The sequence below is a fragment of the Anomalospiza imberbis genome, chromosome 5 (genome assembly GCF_031753505.1).
Source record: "Anomalospiza imberbis isolate Cuckoo-Finch-1a 21T00152 chromosome 5, ASM3175350v1, whole genome shotgun sequence".
NCBI classification, from domain to species: domain Eukaryota; kingdom Metazoa; phylum Chordata; class Aves; order Passeriformes; family Viduidae; genus Anomalospiza; species Anomalospiza imberbis.
In genome coordinates this window covers 6,517,271-6,536,592 of record NC_089685.1, presented here as the reverse complement: position 1 = coordinate 6,536,592, position 19,322 = coordinate 6,517,271, and the positions used below count along the sequence as shown (strand labels likewise).

Genomic DNA, 19,322 nt, shown 5'->3' with positions numbered 1-19,322 from the left:
TTCAGAGATGCTGTTTTCTAGGTTTGTTGTTGCTGGGGTTTTGTTTGTGGGGTTTTTAAATGCAGGTGGTTAGGAAGAAAGGAGCAAAGGTAGTGTAAGGAAAATAATCTTTAAAGTGACCTCTAAAGACGAGGATGGGAAACCTGTGCCTGAGCATCAGCTTGAGGAGCCAGATTCATGTGCTTTTTGCCCCCTATGTAAGGGACTTGCCCCAAATGCTGCATTACAAAAGTATTTCATGCTAGTACAAAATAGATGCAGCAAGGCTGAACAGCTGATGGACTTCAAAGAAAACCAAAATCAACCAGTGAATCAGTTTCAGTATGAACTTATATGGGAAGTCATTGTTACAGCTGATGGAGAATGTGGATTTTATTTTGTTTTTGAAATAAAGATTAAATTGTAGCAAAACTAGCATTAATGGCTGCAGTGGATTACTTCCGTGGCTCAGAAGTTCTGTTATGCCTTGTGTGGCTGAATAACCAAAGTGAACCCTGGAAAGGCAGGTGCTGGGTAGGAGACAAACATTGAGGTGCTGCAGCTGAGAGCCACCCAAAAATCTTGTAACTGCTGGTCCTGCAGGATGTTTGGGCCAAGCCCATTTTGGAGACAGCTTTGGGCAAAGCACCTGCCAGTATCTCCTTGCTGTGACCATCCTGACTGATCCCAGCTTCCCTGTTGTTAGAGCAGAGTATTCAGGAATCGGGGTAGTAGTGCAACTTCTGGCATAAGAAAAGCATCTCAAAATAGTGAGGCATGTAAATTCATCCATCCATTCATCCACATCCATCTCCCCCCCTCCTTGTTTACTGCTAGAGCTTAAGCAGAGCAACTGGTTTGGTTTCTTCACCCTATTTTTGCATACAAGCATTGCTTTCACTCCCATGGAGATATGTGTCTTACATATCCCAGTCCTGGGGCCATTTATGAAAATAAAGCATTAACCCTCCTTTGACATTTTAATTTCTGCAGAATCTCCTTTCCTTGGGCCCAAGAGACAGGAAGTGGAAAAAGTGTGAGCTTTCAATATGCTGGGCCGAAGGCTGATACCAACATGGAATTGCATAGTGGTTTTGTGGACTCCAGGTAAGAAACTCCTGTTAAGTCTGACTGAGCAAATTCTGTGAAAGCTGAAGTTACAGACCACAAACCAGTTCCTTCTGGTGATTCAGCACTGAGCTTGTGAGAAAACCAAGATATTGAGGAAGCAACTCATCCTTTTCCTCAGAGAAATACCATGCAGACCTAGGGAGTATTTTATTCTGTACTCTGTTTATTCTGAATGAGGAATCCACAGGAGATGTTGCCAAGCAATGTCACAGTTACTGATTTTGTCCCCTAGCAGTGACACCCCACTCAGCAAATGGTACCAATAGGAGACTGAAATGAATGCTGCAGGCCAAGTTGCCCCAATAAAAGCACCAGTAAGAGATGAGGGCTGCAGAATGCTGAGGTGAATCTGTCCAGTTGCTTCAAATGAAGGAATTTATTTCTCTTCCAGCCCCTCTGCAAGCAAACAAGAGGCATTGACAAGACCTCTGGGACATGTGAGATGTTTAGTGGCACTTTGATCGAATCACTAAGGTTAGAGGGGGTTTAGGCACTTTGATCCTACTGGATACGAGCTAGGAGCAGGAAAAGGCTCAGGCCCAGGATAAGCTGGTTAAATGCCCCAGACATCCCTACAGAGGTGTGCTGTCAGAAAAATGCCTCTATGGAGACAGCAGTTCTCAGGAGCCACCGCTTGGTCTGAGACAGCTACTGTTCCTATTTAAAATGCCAGAAAAAAGGTAAAAACTTTTAAATATAATCACTCAGCTCTTTAAAACCACTCACAAAGTGGTGCCAGATTCATTAAAATGTTTTTCAAAGTGGGAGCTACAGGTCTGTAGCCACAAGAGCACTGTAGTGTGGATGGTGCTGAGGGACAGGGAGCTCTGAATTTCCACCATAAACAATGCTGGCTTGCAGGGCCAAAGCCATGGAAGGCTTTTGTAACAGGTAAGCCAAGGATAAACTCGGGGCATCTGTTTGACATCTATTTCTGAAGGCTCAGAGTGAGTAATTTTGAAGCCAATGGAGAATGCTCTGTGCCTACAACCCTCTCACACCCCTTTTCGTCCAAGAGCTGAAGACAGGTTGGCATGAACACATCAGAGTATTAATTTCATAAGTGCTTATGGAATCTGCAGTCATTCCCATTCATGATGATTTGTCACCTAATAGTGAGGTCACTCTTGTGTTGTTAGTTGGAAAGAACAGGCATGACTGTGCATTTCATGCGAAGTCTTACTCAGTCAATTAAAAAAAGATCAAAATTCAATATTCATGCAGCAGCCTGGTGGATACTGGCAGATGATCTTTTCATGAAAAACTGATTTCCATACTGATTCATCACTAAAACTTGAATCCTCTTGCCAGTCCAGCATAAATGTGTTTCAGACACAAAAATCCATCCATATGTTATGGAAAAAATCAACTCCAGGTCACTTAAGACTATTGAGAAATTTTGGTTGTTCTTCTCCTCTTGGTAAAAGCGTTTCTCCACCAATCTTCGGACCTTTTTTCTCCTGGAAACATGAACCATGGAGAAAAGAAGTTAAATGTGTGCTAGGCATCTCCCAAACACTGCTCTGGCAGAAATTGTGGTAGGGCTAAATTACCTAACTAAGCATTGACAGACCCTCTAGGGACCTTGACATTCTGAATTCTTACAACTTTGTTCAAACGCCATTTCCCCATAGTTAAATAAAACAAAGCTTCGAGAACAGAAAGCAAAAAGTAGAAGTCCACTATAACACTGCCTGCAGGCGCTTGTGTGTACCTGACAAAATGCAGAGCTGTTGGCTTTGCTGGGAGCTTGTAAGGGCACAGAACCAAAGAGGGGGACAGAAGTACCACAGGAAGCAGCCGGAGTGCTGAGGTGCTCAGAACTGCTGGCTCACACTTACCTTGAGCATCCCATCTCGCTCCCACTTGAAGAGGCCACAGTTACTGAAAGATGAAGATGGCATGTGAGGACCACTGTGCTGTGTTTGCTACACAGTATGAGGGGATCCTAAAGCAGCCCCACACCCAGCCCATGCTCCTTGGCACAAGGGCTACCATTGCCCTTTTAGGACACCGTTATGTGACTCACAACAAGTTACTTGTGCAGGGACCGTACCTAAGTCCCTGTCACTATTTCATGAGGCTCATTTCTTACCTGCAGGGTTTTTTTGGAAGCCTGTCAAGGGAAATAGCTCTGCTTCCACAAGGACATTTGAAAAATCTCTTGATGGCATCATGCCAGAGGTAGTCGTGGTTATCCTGCACACAAGTCTCCAGAGGCTTGAAATAGGTGTAATTACACTGTCAGGAAGGAGAGAGAGCATATGAGACCTGTTCTGGGGGCTGGCAACAGCTGAATGTTCAGGGGAAAGCATCCCTGTCCTCTCCCCTCCTGAGGAGCCCAGCAGTTGGATCACCACCCCAGGCTTTGGCACTGCTCCTTCTAATGCCATCCTCCCCTTACCACCACCCTGTGATCCTGTTTCCAGCACTTCATGGGGAACAAGTGTCTCTCTGTGCAATCCCAAAACAGGTAGGGAAGGCAGCAAGAGGGAAAGCTCAGCCCGGGCTGAAACTTTGGAAGTGGGAGGTAATGCTTCCCTTCCTTTTAGTACATTTGGGACAGTCATAAAGCTCCACTCCTTTTGATGGCCAAGTCCCTAGAAATGCAGATAGAGAATTCCCACCCAGTGTTAATGTTTCCAAGGACTTGGCTTATTTTTTCATGAAATACGGGGAACTGAGGGTCCTGGTACAAAACACTTCATGGAGGAAATGGAGACATTCAGGACAGCAATACCCATGGAACCACTGGCATAAACACTGAGCTGAGATGTTGAGCACAGCACTAAAGCCTTGCCATGTCTCAGTCACTGCGCACAGGCTGCTCTCAGCAACAGGCATAAGGAACAAAACATCAATCCCTGCACTGGACCACAGCCAGGAGAGTGACAGATGGGAGTCTGCAGGATAGTCCAGCACCATTTTGTAGAATCCATGTTCCACTCCCCTGCTGGTACCCTGGCTCCCCTTCACTCACCGTTTTACATGTCACAACTCGGCATTTCACTGCTTTAATGTTCCTCATCTTTTCTTCCAGCTCTTCCTTTTTCACCAGTGGTTGAAAGTATTGCTCCTGCAGTTCAGCCTCAGCCTGCAGGGCACACAAAATGGGTTGTGAGGACACAAAGAGGGGAGAGGCCACTCCATAAATGGCCTTAGGACAAATTATTATCAGGCTTGCTTGAAGCAGACTGCAGTCTGGGAGCAGAGAAGCACAACATCTCTCTTGTTTCAAACAATCCATTGTTGTACACGTGCTGTAGTTCACCAGCACTGACATGAGCCACGTCTGAAATGCATGAGTGGAATGTTCAACGGCAGGAAGTACTGAAATGAGCACATTCCTATGTGCAGAGAGGACAGTGCAGAGAGAAGTCAGGTAGGCAGATGTAATTAATGGAATAGGTTCTTAGCCAAAATATTACTCCTCAGAAAACCTTAAAACAACTATGACTTCATGCCAATAAGTGTACCAGTGCCATTGGAGGTGCTGTGACCCTGGGAAAGTGCTCAGCAGAGACCCCCAGAGTGAGAAACCCAACCTCTCAGCTCTTCAGGGCACCTGATGGCATTTCACAGCTGACATGAGCCCCAGACAAAGGTGGCAGCTGGCTTTATGTGGCCAAGATGTCAAGTAATGAGGGACAAAATAGCTTTGTGGCTCATTTGATTTTAAGGCAGAGGGATTTCTTTGATTATCCACCAATAGGAAACTGCACTGATTTTTCCTAACACAACAAAAAAACTGGTGTCAACTGGCAACATGACCTTAGCCCGGCTATGGCAGCAGTGCTGACTTGCAGGCACTGTGCCCTGTGTGCCCAGAGACACCCAGCCCTACTCCTCGGGACAATCTGGAGCCCGTGAGATGTTTGGGTGCCTGCTTCTTGCTGAAATCATGAGGAGTCCAGTCAGCTCCCAGTTCTAAGCCCTCAGTCACAGCTGGATGGGGGCCATACCTCTTTTAGGACATCTGTGTGCTTGGACTTGGCCTTCAGGATTTTCTGGAACTCTTCTGACTCCAGATAGGCCAGCTGCTCACGCCGTTTCTTTTGGGCAGGTTCCAGTCCATCCATTTCTAGAGAGACAAAAAGGTTCAGTCCTACAAAACAAGGCTGTGATAGCTAAACTTGCTCACTGAAGGAGATTTTGGAAGTCTCAGGTCTCTCGGGCAGATGTTCATGTCAAACAGCAGCCTTTCATATTTTGGGAACATGAAAACAAGTTCAAACATGGCTTCAGAAAAAATAAAAGTATTTTATAAAAGAAACATTGCATCTTCTCTCAAAGCACTGTACTAGGAATTTTCACATTACTCCCAGGAGTGCAAGCAGTGTTCCCTTACTGACTGATGAAGAAACTTTAAAGGGAATTAAACAATTCATCCAAGATCACACAGTAAATCACCAGCAGGCAAACTCAAATTCCCACAAAAAATTCAGATACCTTCCCAGCTGGGAAGGTTCTTGTTTTCCCTTGGTGAAGTCAGCCTTGTACTGCAGATGCTCAAGTGCCGGAAGAAAGGGAACAGAGATTAGCACAGAGAGCTATCAGAGATCACACCTCACACTTTCTCCACAGGGTTAGAGATTTCTTTTAGTCTTTCCAACAAATCCTTGAAGTTCCAAACAGACCTAACTTGGCCTCTTTTTAGCACAGCAATGAAGTCCTTAACCCAGAGCAACTACTGCTTTGTCAGTAGGACAGAAGCACATTTTTTTGTGTTCTAGAAGCTAACAGTACATACCATCGTCTGCTTCTGCACCTTGTGGCTGAGCAACATTTTTCTCAACTCTTTCAACAATTTCTAGGACATCCTCAACATCAGTCTGTTTTCTCTTGACGCTGTTGGGGTCTGTTTTAGGAAGAATCTGGCCTTTTGCTCGTAGTCGTCGTATTGCAGCCAGCTAGAAAACAGGAAAGAGCAGGGGAAGTGTTGGTGACCTGTCTGGCTCCCAGCTCCTACTTCCAGAAGTAGCAAAGGAAGGCTGGCAACTGGAAGAGAGAACATCCACTGGCCTCAGCATGGAGCTGACTGGAGAGAGGCCCAACAAGATTCCCAGCTCTGACAGGCACCCAACCTCTTGTGACTTCCCAAACCATAAAATCACCTCTCCACAGGTGCTACCAGGCCTGGTGTCTCTGCAGTGGAGCTTTACCTGCTTCACAAATCAGTAAGTTTTTCAGAGAAATCAAATCACTTGAGATTTCCACATAAATTGACAATAACTATTGCTTCTCATACTCCCAGAATGCCAAGACTTCCTCATTCTAGCTGGAAAAGTTTATTTGATAAACAAATGAACATATTTTTGCCAAAAAAAAAAAGATGCAGTCTGTTTTGGTTAGAAAACAAGATTATCCAGAGTCATGACACAACACAACTAAACCAGTTGCTTACCTACCTGTCAAACAGAAAACACCTGCAGTACACTGCACTAGCAGTGCCAGAGTTTAGCATTCCAGGGATTTTCAGCAGAAATCCCTTCCCTTAAGAGATTGACAGAAGGCAAGATGGCAGCATGGACTTGGGCACTGACAGCTATCAGGAACCACAGGTATCCTGTGTGCTGGAACATAGGCCAGTGTGATCCCAAAAATGAGAAAATTCACAAACACCAGAACTGAGCTGACCAAAGACTCTTCTTCTACCACAAACCAACTTTCCCTTAACCTCTCTTTAATACTTTAAAGATCGAAAGAGCTGGTACCTTTTTGGCTTCTGCCAAGCTGTCTAGCTTTGGCCTTGGAGGAGGAGACTTGTCAAAGAAGAGGATATCTTCTCCTTCTAAGAAGCCTGTACCTAGCCTGGGCCTTTGAGGAGTTGACATTTTTGCAGCTTTGGGAAACTCTGCCCCAGGCACTGGGGAATGGAGGGAGGTCTGTCTGGAGGAGGATGGGAGAGCAGGAGTGCTGGCTTTACCTGTGTTCTGGAGAAACCTTGTAAGACAAGAATAATTCATTCAATTAGGGATAAAAATCACAGATAAAAAGGTTTAAGAAACAAATAGGAGGGGATACAGACTATGTTTTTTACTAGTTGGCCTTTAATTGCCAAAAGAAACACACAGCAATTTTGGCACTCAGGAGAAGAAAAGGCTGGTAAAGGACTTGCTGAAATCAAGAGTGACTTGAAGAAGTCACCAGAAGGAGTGAATGACCAATTGTTTTCAAAGCTAAAATCAAAGAGAAGCATCACACAAAGCTGAGAAGTGAAAACACAGCTGTCCTTAGGGCTACAATAACAGAACCTTTCCTGGGAAAGCCAGGGTGTCTTACCGCCTCTGAATCTCTTCAGATCGCTTTTTTCTGGCCTCCAGCAATTTCTGTTTCTGTTGCTTGAGCAGTGCTGAAGCAGAGATAGACTGGAAATTTGCCCCTTGCTTCTTTTCAGCATCTGGGAAAAAACAATAAAGCAAAATAAAAAGCCACTTTGTTCAGAAGGAGGTAGAGTGATTTTAGGAGTGGGTCATCCTTCAGGCAAAAGGACAATACCTGTTTTGGTCCAGTGCTTGCAGAGGTTTCGTGCTCCAAAAGTTGGCTGTGTCAGCAGTTCCCTAAATTCTTCAGAACACTGCATGGGTCTCTTTGCTGCACCTGAGTGGAAGAGGCAGAAATACAACAGATTGGACTTGAGGAAGGGAAGCAGGCTGGGCTTTTGAGATGTAAAATTGTCTAGTTTGGAAGAAACCCTTGCAGGTCAGCTGACCACTTCTCAAAGCAAGACCAACCTTTCTATTCTATTTGGTTGCCCAAGGTCTTGTCATTTGTCACAGACATTTCTATCCCTTCAGGAACCCAATCACTCAGCTCCTCATCAGCCTTGGCTGTCTGTGTTACTCCCACCATTCCCATTTTTAGGATGCTTGACAGTCCTGAAGGCTCCACACTTTATACCCAGAGAATTCAGAGCAGCTGAAAGCTGCTGTGGACATACACTATGTTGTCAGAAATGGAGTCAGCTAAATGATGGAACTGAAAGATGTAAATAAGACTAAGTGGCACCTAGAACACAGTTTGAATTATCTGTCACCCGCTGTCCAAGGAGCATAAAGAGTGTAATATTAAGTGCTTTACAGAAACAAAACAGAGGCAGAGAAGACTGATGACATCTCAGGGGCTACAAAAGGAACATGCTTTGACACAAAAGAAAAGCACTAGAAACAAGGTGGGTTCTCAGGAGGTTGCCTTCATTGCCAACCTGACTGATTTACACTCAGTATTCCTTAGAAGCTTTCAAGGTGGCAGAAGTAATTTATTTTAATCAAATAAAATAAATCCTCTGGTTCAAAGTTCATAAAACTTCCAATTCCCATTAATCTGGCAAAGATCTTCTGTCACTGTCCAAAGACAGAACAGGAGACTTAATTTGGGGGCACTGATGAAAAAAAGATGCATGAAGCCACACAGTTGCCTATTACATTTGCCTTGAAACTGTGATCTCAAGAGGGAAGAGGAGTTTTGATCAACTGAGGAAGCAAATCATCCCTTCTGCAGGGGGACTCCCAGGTTCAGTCAGTGACTAGAAGGCCCTGGGACACATCTACACATCGAGCTGGAAACATCTAAAGAGTGAAGAGACTACTTGAGTAATTGGGTACCAATTTTCCGCCTGGTTTCCTGGACAATTGCATCAGATCCTTTCACGACCAGGTTGGAGAGAGTGGTTTGAATCTTCCTTTTCGGCACAGCAGCTGCTGCACTAGAAAGAGGAAACAAATCCAGAACATCAGAGTTTTCCCATGCTTAGAGCAAGGACAGAAGCCTGAATACTAGCCCAGTGCTACAACAAAACTCCAGCCACACTAAAGGGCCAGCTGTCTGTTTTTTGGAGGGATGTGAATCTAAATCCAAATTCCAGCATAATGTTTAGGATCTCCCATTTCTCCCTTTGTTGAGACATATAGTTCCTATGCATTACAGAACAACTAAATATAGACCAAAGCTTTGCTTCACTCACAGGTTGTTCCAGGGATGGAAAGGAGGTTGGAATTGCTTCATTACTGTGGAGTCACACCAGGTATCAGAGGGCAGCAGTAAGGGAATAAAAGCTGTGTCCAAGCACAGGGCTGGATCCAGCTGTGACTCATCTTTCCACAGCTGTCTTCATGGGATTTAGATAAAGGACCTGGCCCCTGTGAGATGCATACTGATCTCGGTCAGTCCTGTTTCCTCATTAACCCAGAGTGACACTGTATTATTTCAGCAAGGGAAGACATGAAGAAATGCAGAAAACACCAACTCTGGGGTTAAATGCAGTAAGCCATAAGAAAATACAGTTCCAATCTCAGACACTCGAATGCTTGGGATCTCATGATCTCAAAGTCCATTAATCTACTGAAACACAAAGCTGCCTGGCTTCACACCACAGTATTAATGTAGAGGTAAAAAACAACCCTTAGCACACCTTAGTACCAACTTAAAATTTTCCTGTCAAACAGCAGCTTTGTTACCCCATGTGGCCAGTAGGATTATGCCAATTCCTATTTGGTGAACGTAGTTAAGGCAAAGGCATTCTCCAAATGAATAGACTCCCTTAGACTCCCTTCAGGCTCCCTCGTATATGTGAGGGGAATTCTGTTCAACAGCAAGGGAAATAAATGGTTTATCTTACACTGAGGCTGCATATGCTGCTGAAGAGACTCCTCCATAGTAAAACCCATCCTGACACAGCCTCTCCTTCAAAGTGGGATTTTTCCGACCGACTTTTTTGGGAATGCGGCCACCAGAAAAGGTGGACTGCAGATCTGCCCGCTTCGAGCTGAGCTTCTTGTACTGGGACTGTATGTGATAGTGACAATACTCACAGTCATTCTGAAAAGAAACAGGAGAAGCCCGTTACAGAGCACCAGCAATTACAACTTCCTTCGTTCATCTAGCCCACATGCATCCTTGTATGGCTAAAATGAAGTAACATTTCTACTGTGATACTCCAGCATTTGATCAAGCAAAAATATGTCCACACTCGAGCAATGAAAAACAAATTGCCTCTACTAATCACTGGAAACAACCCTGTACATCAAGGAATTTTAAGGCCATTCCTTGAAGTCAACTCATATCTCACCCAGGACCTCTCACCCAGATTCTGTATTCTTGACTCTACTCAGTTTTATGTACTGTATGCACAGCCTCCTCCTGGAGTGGGTCTGCAAACAGACTTGATTGGCTACAAGTACCTTCTGTATTTTTCTTCTTCCCACACTTCCAGCTCCTCCCCAGTTCTTCATTCCTTCATTTTTCCTCCTCCTTCTGATACCCTACTATCTACAACCCTTCTCACTCAGGCAAGGTTCCTTTCAGGTATCACAGCATCACCATAGCCATGAAGTAACATAATCCACAAGTCCTTTAAACTAGTACAAGTCAGTAATGTCCTAAAAGAAGGATCCCAAAACTTCTTTTCTCTCATTTCCAGTGCTCCACATTCATGTGTAAGTACTCTAACAGCTTGCAGGTATGCTGGACAAGGGAGCTTATTGGGTCAAAATCACTAAAAAAATAGCCATTCCCCAAAAAAATCCTGTGTTGTTTTTCTCTGGATGAGTTTTCTAGTGCAGTGCATGGAAGCTTGCACTGTTGCACTGGAGCAAAGGAGAAAGGGTGTGGCATCATGGGTCAACACCATCTCCTTTCACTGCAGCAGCAACCTTGCATTTAGGGAAATCCCCTGCACAGTGACAGCACAGAAACAGCTCCTCTGCGTTTAATTTCTCACTTTCTCTACTCACTTTAGTTAGTTGCAAGTCAAGATCCAGAAACAAGTAAAAAAGTCAGAGTATCAGTACAAAATCAGCAGCCAGATTTTCACCAACAGCTTAGGAATGCCCCAACTACTGAGATACAGACCAGATTCACAATCTGTGCACAAGGATCACCATTCTTCTTCCTGGCTTTGCAGGTGCCCATATCCAGAGCTTCTCCCATGAGAAGGATCTTCTGGGGATGGTCAATGGACAAACACACCTAGACAGAAATCAGAACACTTCTGAATAGGCCTCTTTCTAGATGTCACTGGTTTGTCTCTGATCTGGTTCAGTACCTCTGGTACTAACAATGTAGTCTTAAAATGCAGGCCTAGCTTAAGAAAGCCACATGTTCTATTCAGATTGAGAAATGGCTCAGTTAAAAAGAAAAAAGTGAACTTATTTCTCTCAAAGAGATGAAAGACATTTGAGTTCTATCCTCGGAGCCTCAGGAAACCAAAAAAACCACCTAAGGCAGTTCTCATTGTGCTGTAAATGGTCCTGTACAGCTGCTTGGCTCTGATACCATCATGACACCCACATCCAGCAGGGGATAGGAGGAGGAGCTGTACCAGGGCTCTCTGCCCTTCTCCAAATGTCTTGGTCCAATCAAAACTGAGTCCTGTGCAAGAAGAGCATCTGCTTCACACCACCAAATACACCAGGGACTGTGTCTGTAGCCAAGGGACAATTTCAGAAGTCAGTTTTAATGTAGTAATAAATGTGAACATTTTAGCTAGGAAGAGCTATTCTTGACAGTTAAATGCAGCCCTCTTATTAAATCTGGTGTGCCTTTCTGCTCACCAACGGGACTATCTACTGCTTATTCATCCTAATTTAAGCAATTATATAGCTTAAAAGACAATTAATGAGAGCCTTTATTTTTCTATTTGGAGAATTTAAAATGCTGAACACCACATGATCAGCTACTAGACTGAAATTTCCTTTGACAAAAGTAACTGGAAACATGTTCCATTCCAGTACAATTAAAAATATACTAATTTATTACCAAAATGAAGCCATCTTAAATGCTCTGAATTTATAAATAATCGATTAAACAAGTGAACTACCATGTATCAGCCAACAAAAATTTACATAATACATTGTTTGTTTAATAAATCAAATATTTCTGCCTCTCTGTTGTGATTTTTGAACCAGAAACATTTTGTAATCGTATCTCATGCTTGAATTAGAAGAGAGAAAATGTGCTTCTCCATCTTTTTCAGCTTTGAGAGACCTCTAGGCTGAAATAGCTGTTACACTGAAGTAGCTGAATAAACTAAAATGAAAATACACTCCCTATATTTGTGGAAGAGCCAACTGCTACCGACAGCAGATTAAAAACTGGAATGAACTCTGGGTTTAAATGCTTAATAGGACTTATTGAAGTTCAGTCTCCCAGGAGGCCAGGAGCAGAGATACACACCATGCAACTACCTGAATGCTATTCAAACTGTTGTGCAGACTGCTGCAATTTCAAACTGAAGATGTGCTATAAAGTGAAATCTCAGCCAAATATGAAAAGGTTCAGCTATAGGTTTTTATCTACAGCTGAATGAAAAATCCTCTCACCTCATCTGAGCCTTCTTTAGGTTTCATAGGGTTGGCATTGAGCAGGCCAACGACGGTGCCTTGGTCGGTCTTCCAGTGCTCCTTGTGGACTTCACCAAACAGGAAGAGCGAGACGCACTCATTGAGGTCCCGCAGGTCGTTCAGCCGCCAGATACTGAAGGTCCTGCCCTGGAACAGACATCCCCTTTCCTTTCAGCTTTGCTGCAGACATGCTGACTGCATCCCCCTCTGGCTGTTTCTTTTAAAGAGCTACTCTGACTTTCCCCCACCCAAGGTTTTCATGATTTAGAAAAGCACAGTTTATAACCTCAGTAGAGCTTAGATACAGTATCTCCAGCCATCCACGTTGGCAGTTCTAGGGTTCTTCAAGGCCAAAACAGCAAATAATTCTGCTACCACCAACCTTTCTGATATCAAAGCTGAGCAGCACACTCGTTCCTTGAATAAAGAGGTTTTTACCCCACTGAACACACAAAACCACGGCATATCCAGATCTGTTTCATCAATGACTTTCTACAGGGCACAAACAATACTGGATGAAACCAGACAAGCCAAGATCTTTAATACAGAAGTTTTCCATTAACTACATGAAGTTGTCTGATTAAGTCGAAAATCTAGGAAAGTTTCTCAGGAAAGACCATCAGCATTTCACTTGAACTGAGCAAGGGATACAATGAAGTTACTTACATTATTTGCGCTCTGGGGAGTGACCTTCTTCACTATGACTCCAAATGTTACCCAGTCTATTTCCTCCAGATTTTCAGTAGCAAGTTTGTTCTTCAGCTGAGACAGTCGGATGAGTTTCCTGTTAGCCATTTTCCTGTCCATTTCGGCTGAAGACACCCGGGGCTTTCTAGATCCAGTGAAAGCAGGTAAAAGACAACACATCCATTGGCACAAATGGACAGTGAAAACCAAACAGCACTTCCCTGGGGAGATTACATCTTGCTGCAATCACCTCTGTGCCTTCACCCCGAGGTCACTTGAAATAAACCCCCCCTATCAGAAAGCTACTGATGACACTCGTTTTTGTCCAAATAGCTGCATTGCAACTCAGCCCCTGAGCTGCAGCTGCATTGCAACTCAGCCCCGAGCCTACATTAACTCTGCTCATTTGAGACTGACCAAGAATGGCTGACTGAGCTGGGAATACAGCTTAGGTTCTGGTGAGGACACCGTGAGGATTCGGAGTCCTCATATAGGGATGGTGAGTGGCTCCTGAGGCTTCTGTGTGCAGCAAAAACTGGCTCAACTGGAGCTCAGCTGGGCTTTGCACATGGCCACTGCTTCCTGGCTCCACCACTGAGGATATCCCAGGGAAGGCAGTGCTAATGAAATTAGAGCTTTTCTGTTAGAAAAGAGCAGAGGTAAAAACAGAAACATGGTACTAAGCCCAAAGTCAATGATACATGATTACTGATCAAAAAGCCAGTGCTGTGGCTTTGTGTTACATCCGTGATGACAAGTGACTAATCTGACACAGTTAATCCACGTATATACATTGTGGTTTTTTTGCCTTTACTGGAGGGGTTGTCCCCAGACAGGGCTCAGAGCTGGGCTGCTGACCTTAATCTCAGTCCTGAGAAGGTTTCCACAGACACTGGCTGCGTGGTTGCACTGGAGCATGCGGGCACGGGAGGAGTCTTCTCTCTGGTCATCTTACTGGGTGTGTTCCCTACGGCAGACTTGAGAGGCTGGAACGCCAGACTGAGGACTTGCCGTGGAGGAGGAATTTTGTTCTCTTTAGCAGAAGAAAAAAGGCATAGCTCCCATTACAAAGAATACAATAATTAACTTAACAATTGATTAACAAGCTCTCTGCCACTGTGGCCAGATCACTCCTGGTGCACTGAGTAGTATAACACTGTCCTGGATGTGTCCACACTGCTGGGAACTATAAGCTTTCAACAGAAGCTCAGTGTCTTTAGTAAAAGGCAGACTGAGAATGGTACCTGCTGAGGATGCTTTTGATTTCGGCATTCCTTGCTTGGCTGGTGGTAAAGGATTATCCAGTTGGGCTGAGAAGCATGGTGATTCTTGCAGCTTCTGAACTTTCCTTTCCTTTAAGGGTGGACAGGGAGATTTACCTGGCCAACGGAACAAAAAACCGTGAGACTTCAGGATCTGGACTCAGACTCTAAGCACTGCTCCAAACTGTGTAATTCCTGAAGAACAAGTCCAAGTCAGTGCCCCACATGGAAACCTTTCAGCCAATTTGTCAGCTGAAATGCAACAGCTGAAAAAGCACCAAAGACTCTTCCTCATGACAGCTTAAGACCTTGGATGTCACTGCTACCTCAAAGCTGTGGAAAGTAGAAACATCCCCTGTTTTGCTATCTTTCCATGAAGTTTCCTTACTACATCCAGCACGCTATAGCAACAAACACAGCTGCATATACTGGGTGTACCAACATTTGCCAGTAAGAAGGGACACCTCCAGAAGAGTGTGGAGCACTCTAGTTGTGAAACCTGTCCAATGTAGAATTAATCCATGATTCAGAGACCAAAACTGATTTAATCTGTAGCTGTAAGAAACAACTTGTGTGGGAATACACCAGACCACCATCCACGCTTGCTACTTAGGGCCCACTTCACGAATATTTTATGTCCTGCCTATAAACTCAGATGGGAAAGCCAATAAATCATAAACCCATTTAATTAGTTTCATTACCAGGGGTTTTCTTCTCAGGGCCTGAACTGGATTGCTGCCCAAGAGCAGTCTTCTGCAACTGCTCCTGTAACGTCTTCATCTGTTCTTGCAATTTTCTCAGCTCAGCTAGGAAAGAAAGGAGAAGAAAAAGGATAATAATGAAGACAGCAGGAAGCCATTGCATATAGGGATTTATGAGATCCTTGGAAGTCTGGCAGTTTTACTGCATCATGGAAACTTAAATGAAGACTTGAGTCATAATGCAGATTTACTTGATTCTACATAGCTCATAGTGAAGGCAAACTTTTCCATACAGCCTGGAGCTGGGTCCTCTCATAAAAATATTTTACTTAATTGTGGTGTGTTCCTTCCCATGTTGAATAAAACTTTCCTGCTCACCATAAGACAGTTGAAATGGCTGATGATTGCACTCCTTAGCATAAAGAAGTACTTCCTTATATAATCAAATACACAGCCTGGACACAGGAAAGCTGTGGCCAGCTCTGCTTCCACAATGACTTACACACTGGTAGGGCAGAATCTCCTGTCAATAAGCCCTGAGGGGGACAGAACTGGTGTGCTGGTGAAAGATGCCAGGATGATATCTGATGCCCTGAAGACTGAGGAAACATTGCTCTTCATCAGACAAGGCACAGGTACCCAGGCAATCTTCCCTATGCTACTCAGCACAGCTCTGTTAGTCTCCCTGGCTTACTTAAGTCCCCTGTCTTTCTTTTGGGAAAACAGGTTTGGTGAGTTTGGCCACTGGATGCTGAAAACTGAACTTAGAAACTTTCACAAGGCCTTTCAGTATTTCCTCTCCAGCCATCACCAAGAACAGGCAGGCCATACCTCCTGCCTGTTAGCTCTCTAGAGACAGAATATATCAAACAAAACACATCAAAGATGCTGTTGCAGAAACCTTGCAGTTCTTCATTGGTTTTCTCCTTCGCCTGACTGGGAGCTGAAGTGGGGACAGCTTTCTCTGCCTCCTCCTCTTCCAGCAGGTCATCTACATCTCCAAACAGAGTAGCCAAGTTCTCTTTCTGCTCATCAATCATGCTGTCCTCAGCATCAACCTCCTCAGTGTAGGATGCATCATCTTCTGCATCAAAGAGCTCATCGTACTCATCTGGTTCTCCATCTTCGTCCTCGGGAGCATCTTCCTCCTCAGGAGAATTCCTCTCCTCAGTTCCTTCGTTTTCTTCCAGAAGGGAAGCCAACAGATCCAAGTCATCATCAGCTAAGGCAAAAAATAGACTCAGTTATTTCTGTCCAGTTAAAGAAAAGCTGCTAAGGAATAAACATCCAAGCCACCTTGATTACAAGCTAATGACAACTGAAACTAAATCAGAGCAGCAAGTAGCATTTAAAAAAAATACACTTCAGTTTTAACTGAAGGCATCTAGAGCAGCTTCTGGCTGTGAGGCCAGATGGAAATGTAGTTGCAGATGCTCTCAGCTTGTGGCACAAGCTGGCAAGTCAACAGAAAACTTGCCAGCTACTCAGCATTGGCTTTTCCTCCTATGCAGTTCCTTGAACAGCAGCTGCTGTTGCACAGAAAAGCCAGGAACCTGTAAACAAGTAGCCAACAGAGACACTCATGTGGCTTTTGCCTATCGAAGGGGAAGAGGGATAGAAAAGACAGGCAACAAAGCATATCCTCAGATACAGTTTGCTCCTGAAAAAACACGGAGAACAAAGAAATAGGGACAAAAATTGAGAAGAGATAAGTACAGAGAGAAGAATGGGACAGACAGAGCAGAAATGAAAACCAGAACAAAGCAAGAAACCGATTTAGCCTTTGCTGCTGAGGAAAGCACCAAACCAGGGAAGGCACAGAGCAGCCTCACAAGAAAGTGACAAGAAAGAAAGCAAGAGGCGACCTCAAAGGACTCAGCAAATAAATTCAGTGGAATGTAAATTCCTTTGCTAAAAGCCTTACCAGGTTTTCTGAACACTTGAACTTACTAGCTAACAGGCTGATAAGAAGACAAGTTTCCCACTGAAAGGAAGAGATTTTCTCCCTTACCATCCATAGTTCCACCAGGATTTCTTCAAGAGCCCCTCAAGGCAAAATATTCTGTTACAGGGAAAACAAAAGTGATACTGTTAAAGTACATATAACTCATCAAGAAATATATATTGTGTTCAGGCTTCTTATTTGGTAATTTGCAATCTACTAGCTTGGTTTTGTTTACAGCTGCAGATGAGGACTCCACTCAATTAAAAACCCTCTACATCAAAACTCTGACCCATGCTGAACCCACTGCAGTGTAAATACACTACTTCTATAAAAAAGGCCCATTACAGACACAGAATTTAACAAATGCCTACCAAGTTCTCATAGTAATAACCATTTCCACCTCACCTGATTACACTGAGTACACCATAATTACAGCTAGCATTTAACTAGTTATTAAAGTCTAACAGTTGTTACTCTCAAAGTGTACATTCTGCGTTTCTCACAGCTTCTCCATAGGTCTGTGAAAAAAATCAGCACGGCGGACATGAATGGACCAGGGAAGCTTGGATAAGAAAGATGGGATATCCACTGAGGCCAAGTGAGTCAAAAACCCAAACTCCGACTGTGCTTACAGATCTTCCTGCTGCAGAACCTTTTGTTTCGCCCATAAACTCCTCTCTTGATATTTTTCTCATGCTCCAGAATATTAATTTTCAGCAACACCGCTTAACTCGCACGAGCAGGGAAGGCCGGTGACCACCGCGGATCCCGCGCTTTTCCCCTCACGGTTCCGCTCTCCGCTCGGCCGCCTCCCTCTCCCAGTAGAACCCCGACCTCCGGCGGGGCTCCCTCCCCAGGCTCCGTGTGCCGGGGGTCGCTCCGTGTGCCCGGGGGTCGCTCCGTGTGCCCCGGGGGTCGCTCCGTGTGCCCCGGGGGTCGCTCCGTGTGCCCGGGGGTCGCTCCGTGTGCCCTGCTCCCCTCACGCACCCCGCTCACCGCCGCTCCGTGTGCCGGGGTCGCTCCGTGTGCCCCGGGGTCGCTCCGTGTGCCCCGGGGGTCGCTCCGTGTGCCCCGGGGGTCGCTCCGTGTGCCCCGGGGTCGCTCCGTGTGCCCCGCTCTCCCCGCTCCCCTCACGCACCCCGCTCACCTCCGCTCCGTGTGCCCGGGGGTCGCTCCGTGTGCCCCGGGGGTCGCTCCGTGTGCCCCGGGGTCCCCGTTCCCCTCACGCACCCCGCTCACCGCCGCTCCGTGTGCCCGGGGGTCGCTCCGTGTGCCCCGGGGTCCCCGTTCCCCTCACGCACCCCGCTCACCGCCGCGCGCGCCGCCGGTACGCGCCAGAATTCGGACCGGCCCCGCCCCTTCCCGCGCCTGCGCGCGCGCGCCATCTTTAGTGCTGGCAGCCGCGGCGCTGCCCGGCGCCATCTTTAGTGCTGGCAGCCGCGGCGCTGCCCGGCGCCATCTTTAGTGCTGGCAGCCGCGGCGCTGCCCGGCGCCATCTTTAGTGCTGGCGGGCGGAGGGGAAGGGGCGGGTGCCCGCTGAGGGAGGGGGGGCGATGGCGGCCTGGGCATCACAGGATCGATGGGATTGGCAAAGTGCTATGGAGTCCATCCTGTAAGAAATCACTACCTGTCAACTAGGTCATGGCACTGACTGCCACGTCCGGACTTTCCTCATACATCTGCGGGGGTGGTCACTCCACCAATGTCGAATCACCCTTTCTGTGAAGAAGTTCCTCCCACTGTCCAACCTAAACCTTCCCCTCGTGCAGCTTGAGGCCATGTCCTCTCGTCCTGTCGCTGGTTGCCCGGGAGAGGAGCCCGACCCCCACCTGGCTACACCCTTCTGTCAGGCCGCTGCAGAGAGTGGAAAGGTCCCGCTGAAGCACCTTTGCTCCAGGCTGAGCCGCCCCAGCTCCCTCAGCTGCTCCTCTTGTGCTCCAGCCCCTTCCCCAGCTCCACTGCCCTTCTCTGGACACTCTCCCGCACCTCAGTGCCCTTCCTGAGCTGAGGGGCCAAGGATTCAAGTGAGGATTCAAGCTGTGGCACACCAGTGCTCACAACAGAGGGCAGAATCACACCTCTGGTCCCACCGGACATTATTCCTGCTACAGGTGAGCCCATTTAGCTGCAGAGGCTGGGCAGAGTGGCCTCAGGGAAGGGTCACAGCAGGTGCCATCCCCATCTGGATAACCTAAACAATGTCAACACTTGTTTTACACCCAACAAACGCAATCCTTGTTATTGTCACATGCAGTGGACAAAATTTTGCAGGCTGGTC

General features: G+C 45.9%; 1 protein-coding gene across 1 annotated transcript; it reads right to left on the bottom strand.

The window, feature by feature from the left end:
* Window positions 1-1,263: 1,263 nt before the first annotated feature.
* MCM10 (minichromosome maintenance 10 replication initiation factor) lies at window positions 1,264-18,433 on the bottom strand. Its single transcript, XM_068189501.1, has 20 exons — window positions 18,355-18,433; window positions 17,111-17,161; window positions 16,001-16,321; window positions 15,100-15,204; window positions 14,381-14,515; window positions 13,995-14,169; window positions 13,116-13,281; window positions 12,429-12,596; window positions 10,960-11,076; window positions 9,728-9,927; window positions 8,715-8,815; window positions 7,609-7,710; window positions 7,393-7,510; window positions 6,825-7,053; window positions 5,861-6,020; window positions 5,073-5,191; window positions 4,091-4,204; window positions 3,206-3,351; window positions 2,952-2,994; window positions 1,264-2,570 (listed from the first exon to the last, which is right to left on the bottom strand). Exons 2-20 carry the CDS (start codon window positions 17,115-17,117, stop codon window positions 2,487-2,489), a joined length of 2,610 nt encoding a protein of 869 aa, XP_068045602.1. The 5' UTR covers window positions 17,118-17,161; window positions 18,355-18,433; the 3' UTR covers window positions 1,264-2,486.
* Between the last annotated feature and the right edge of the window lie 889 nt (window positions 18,434-19,322).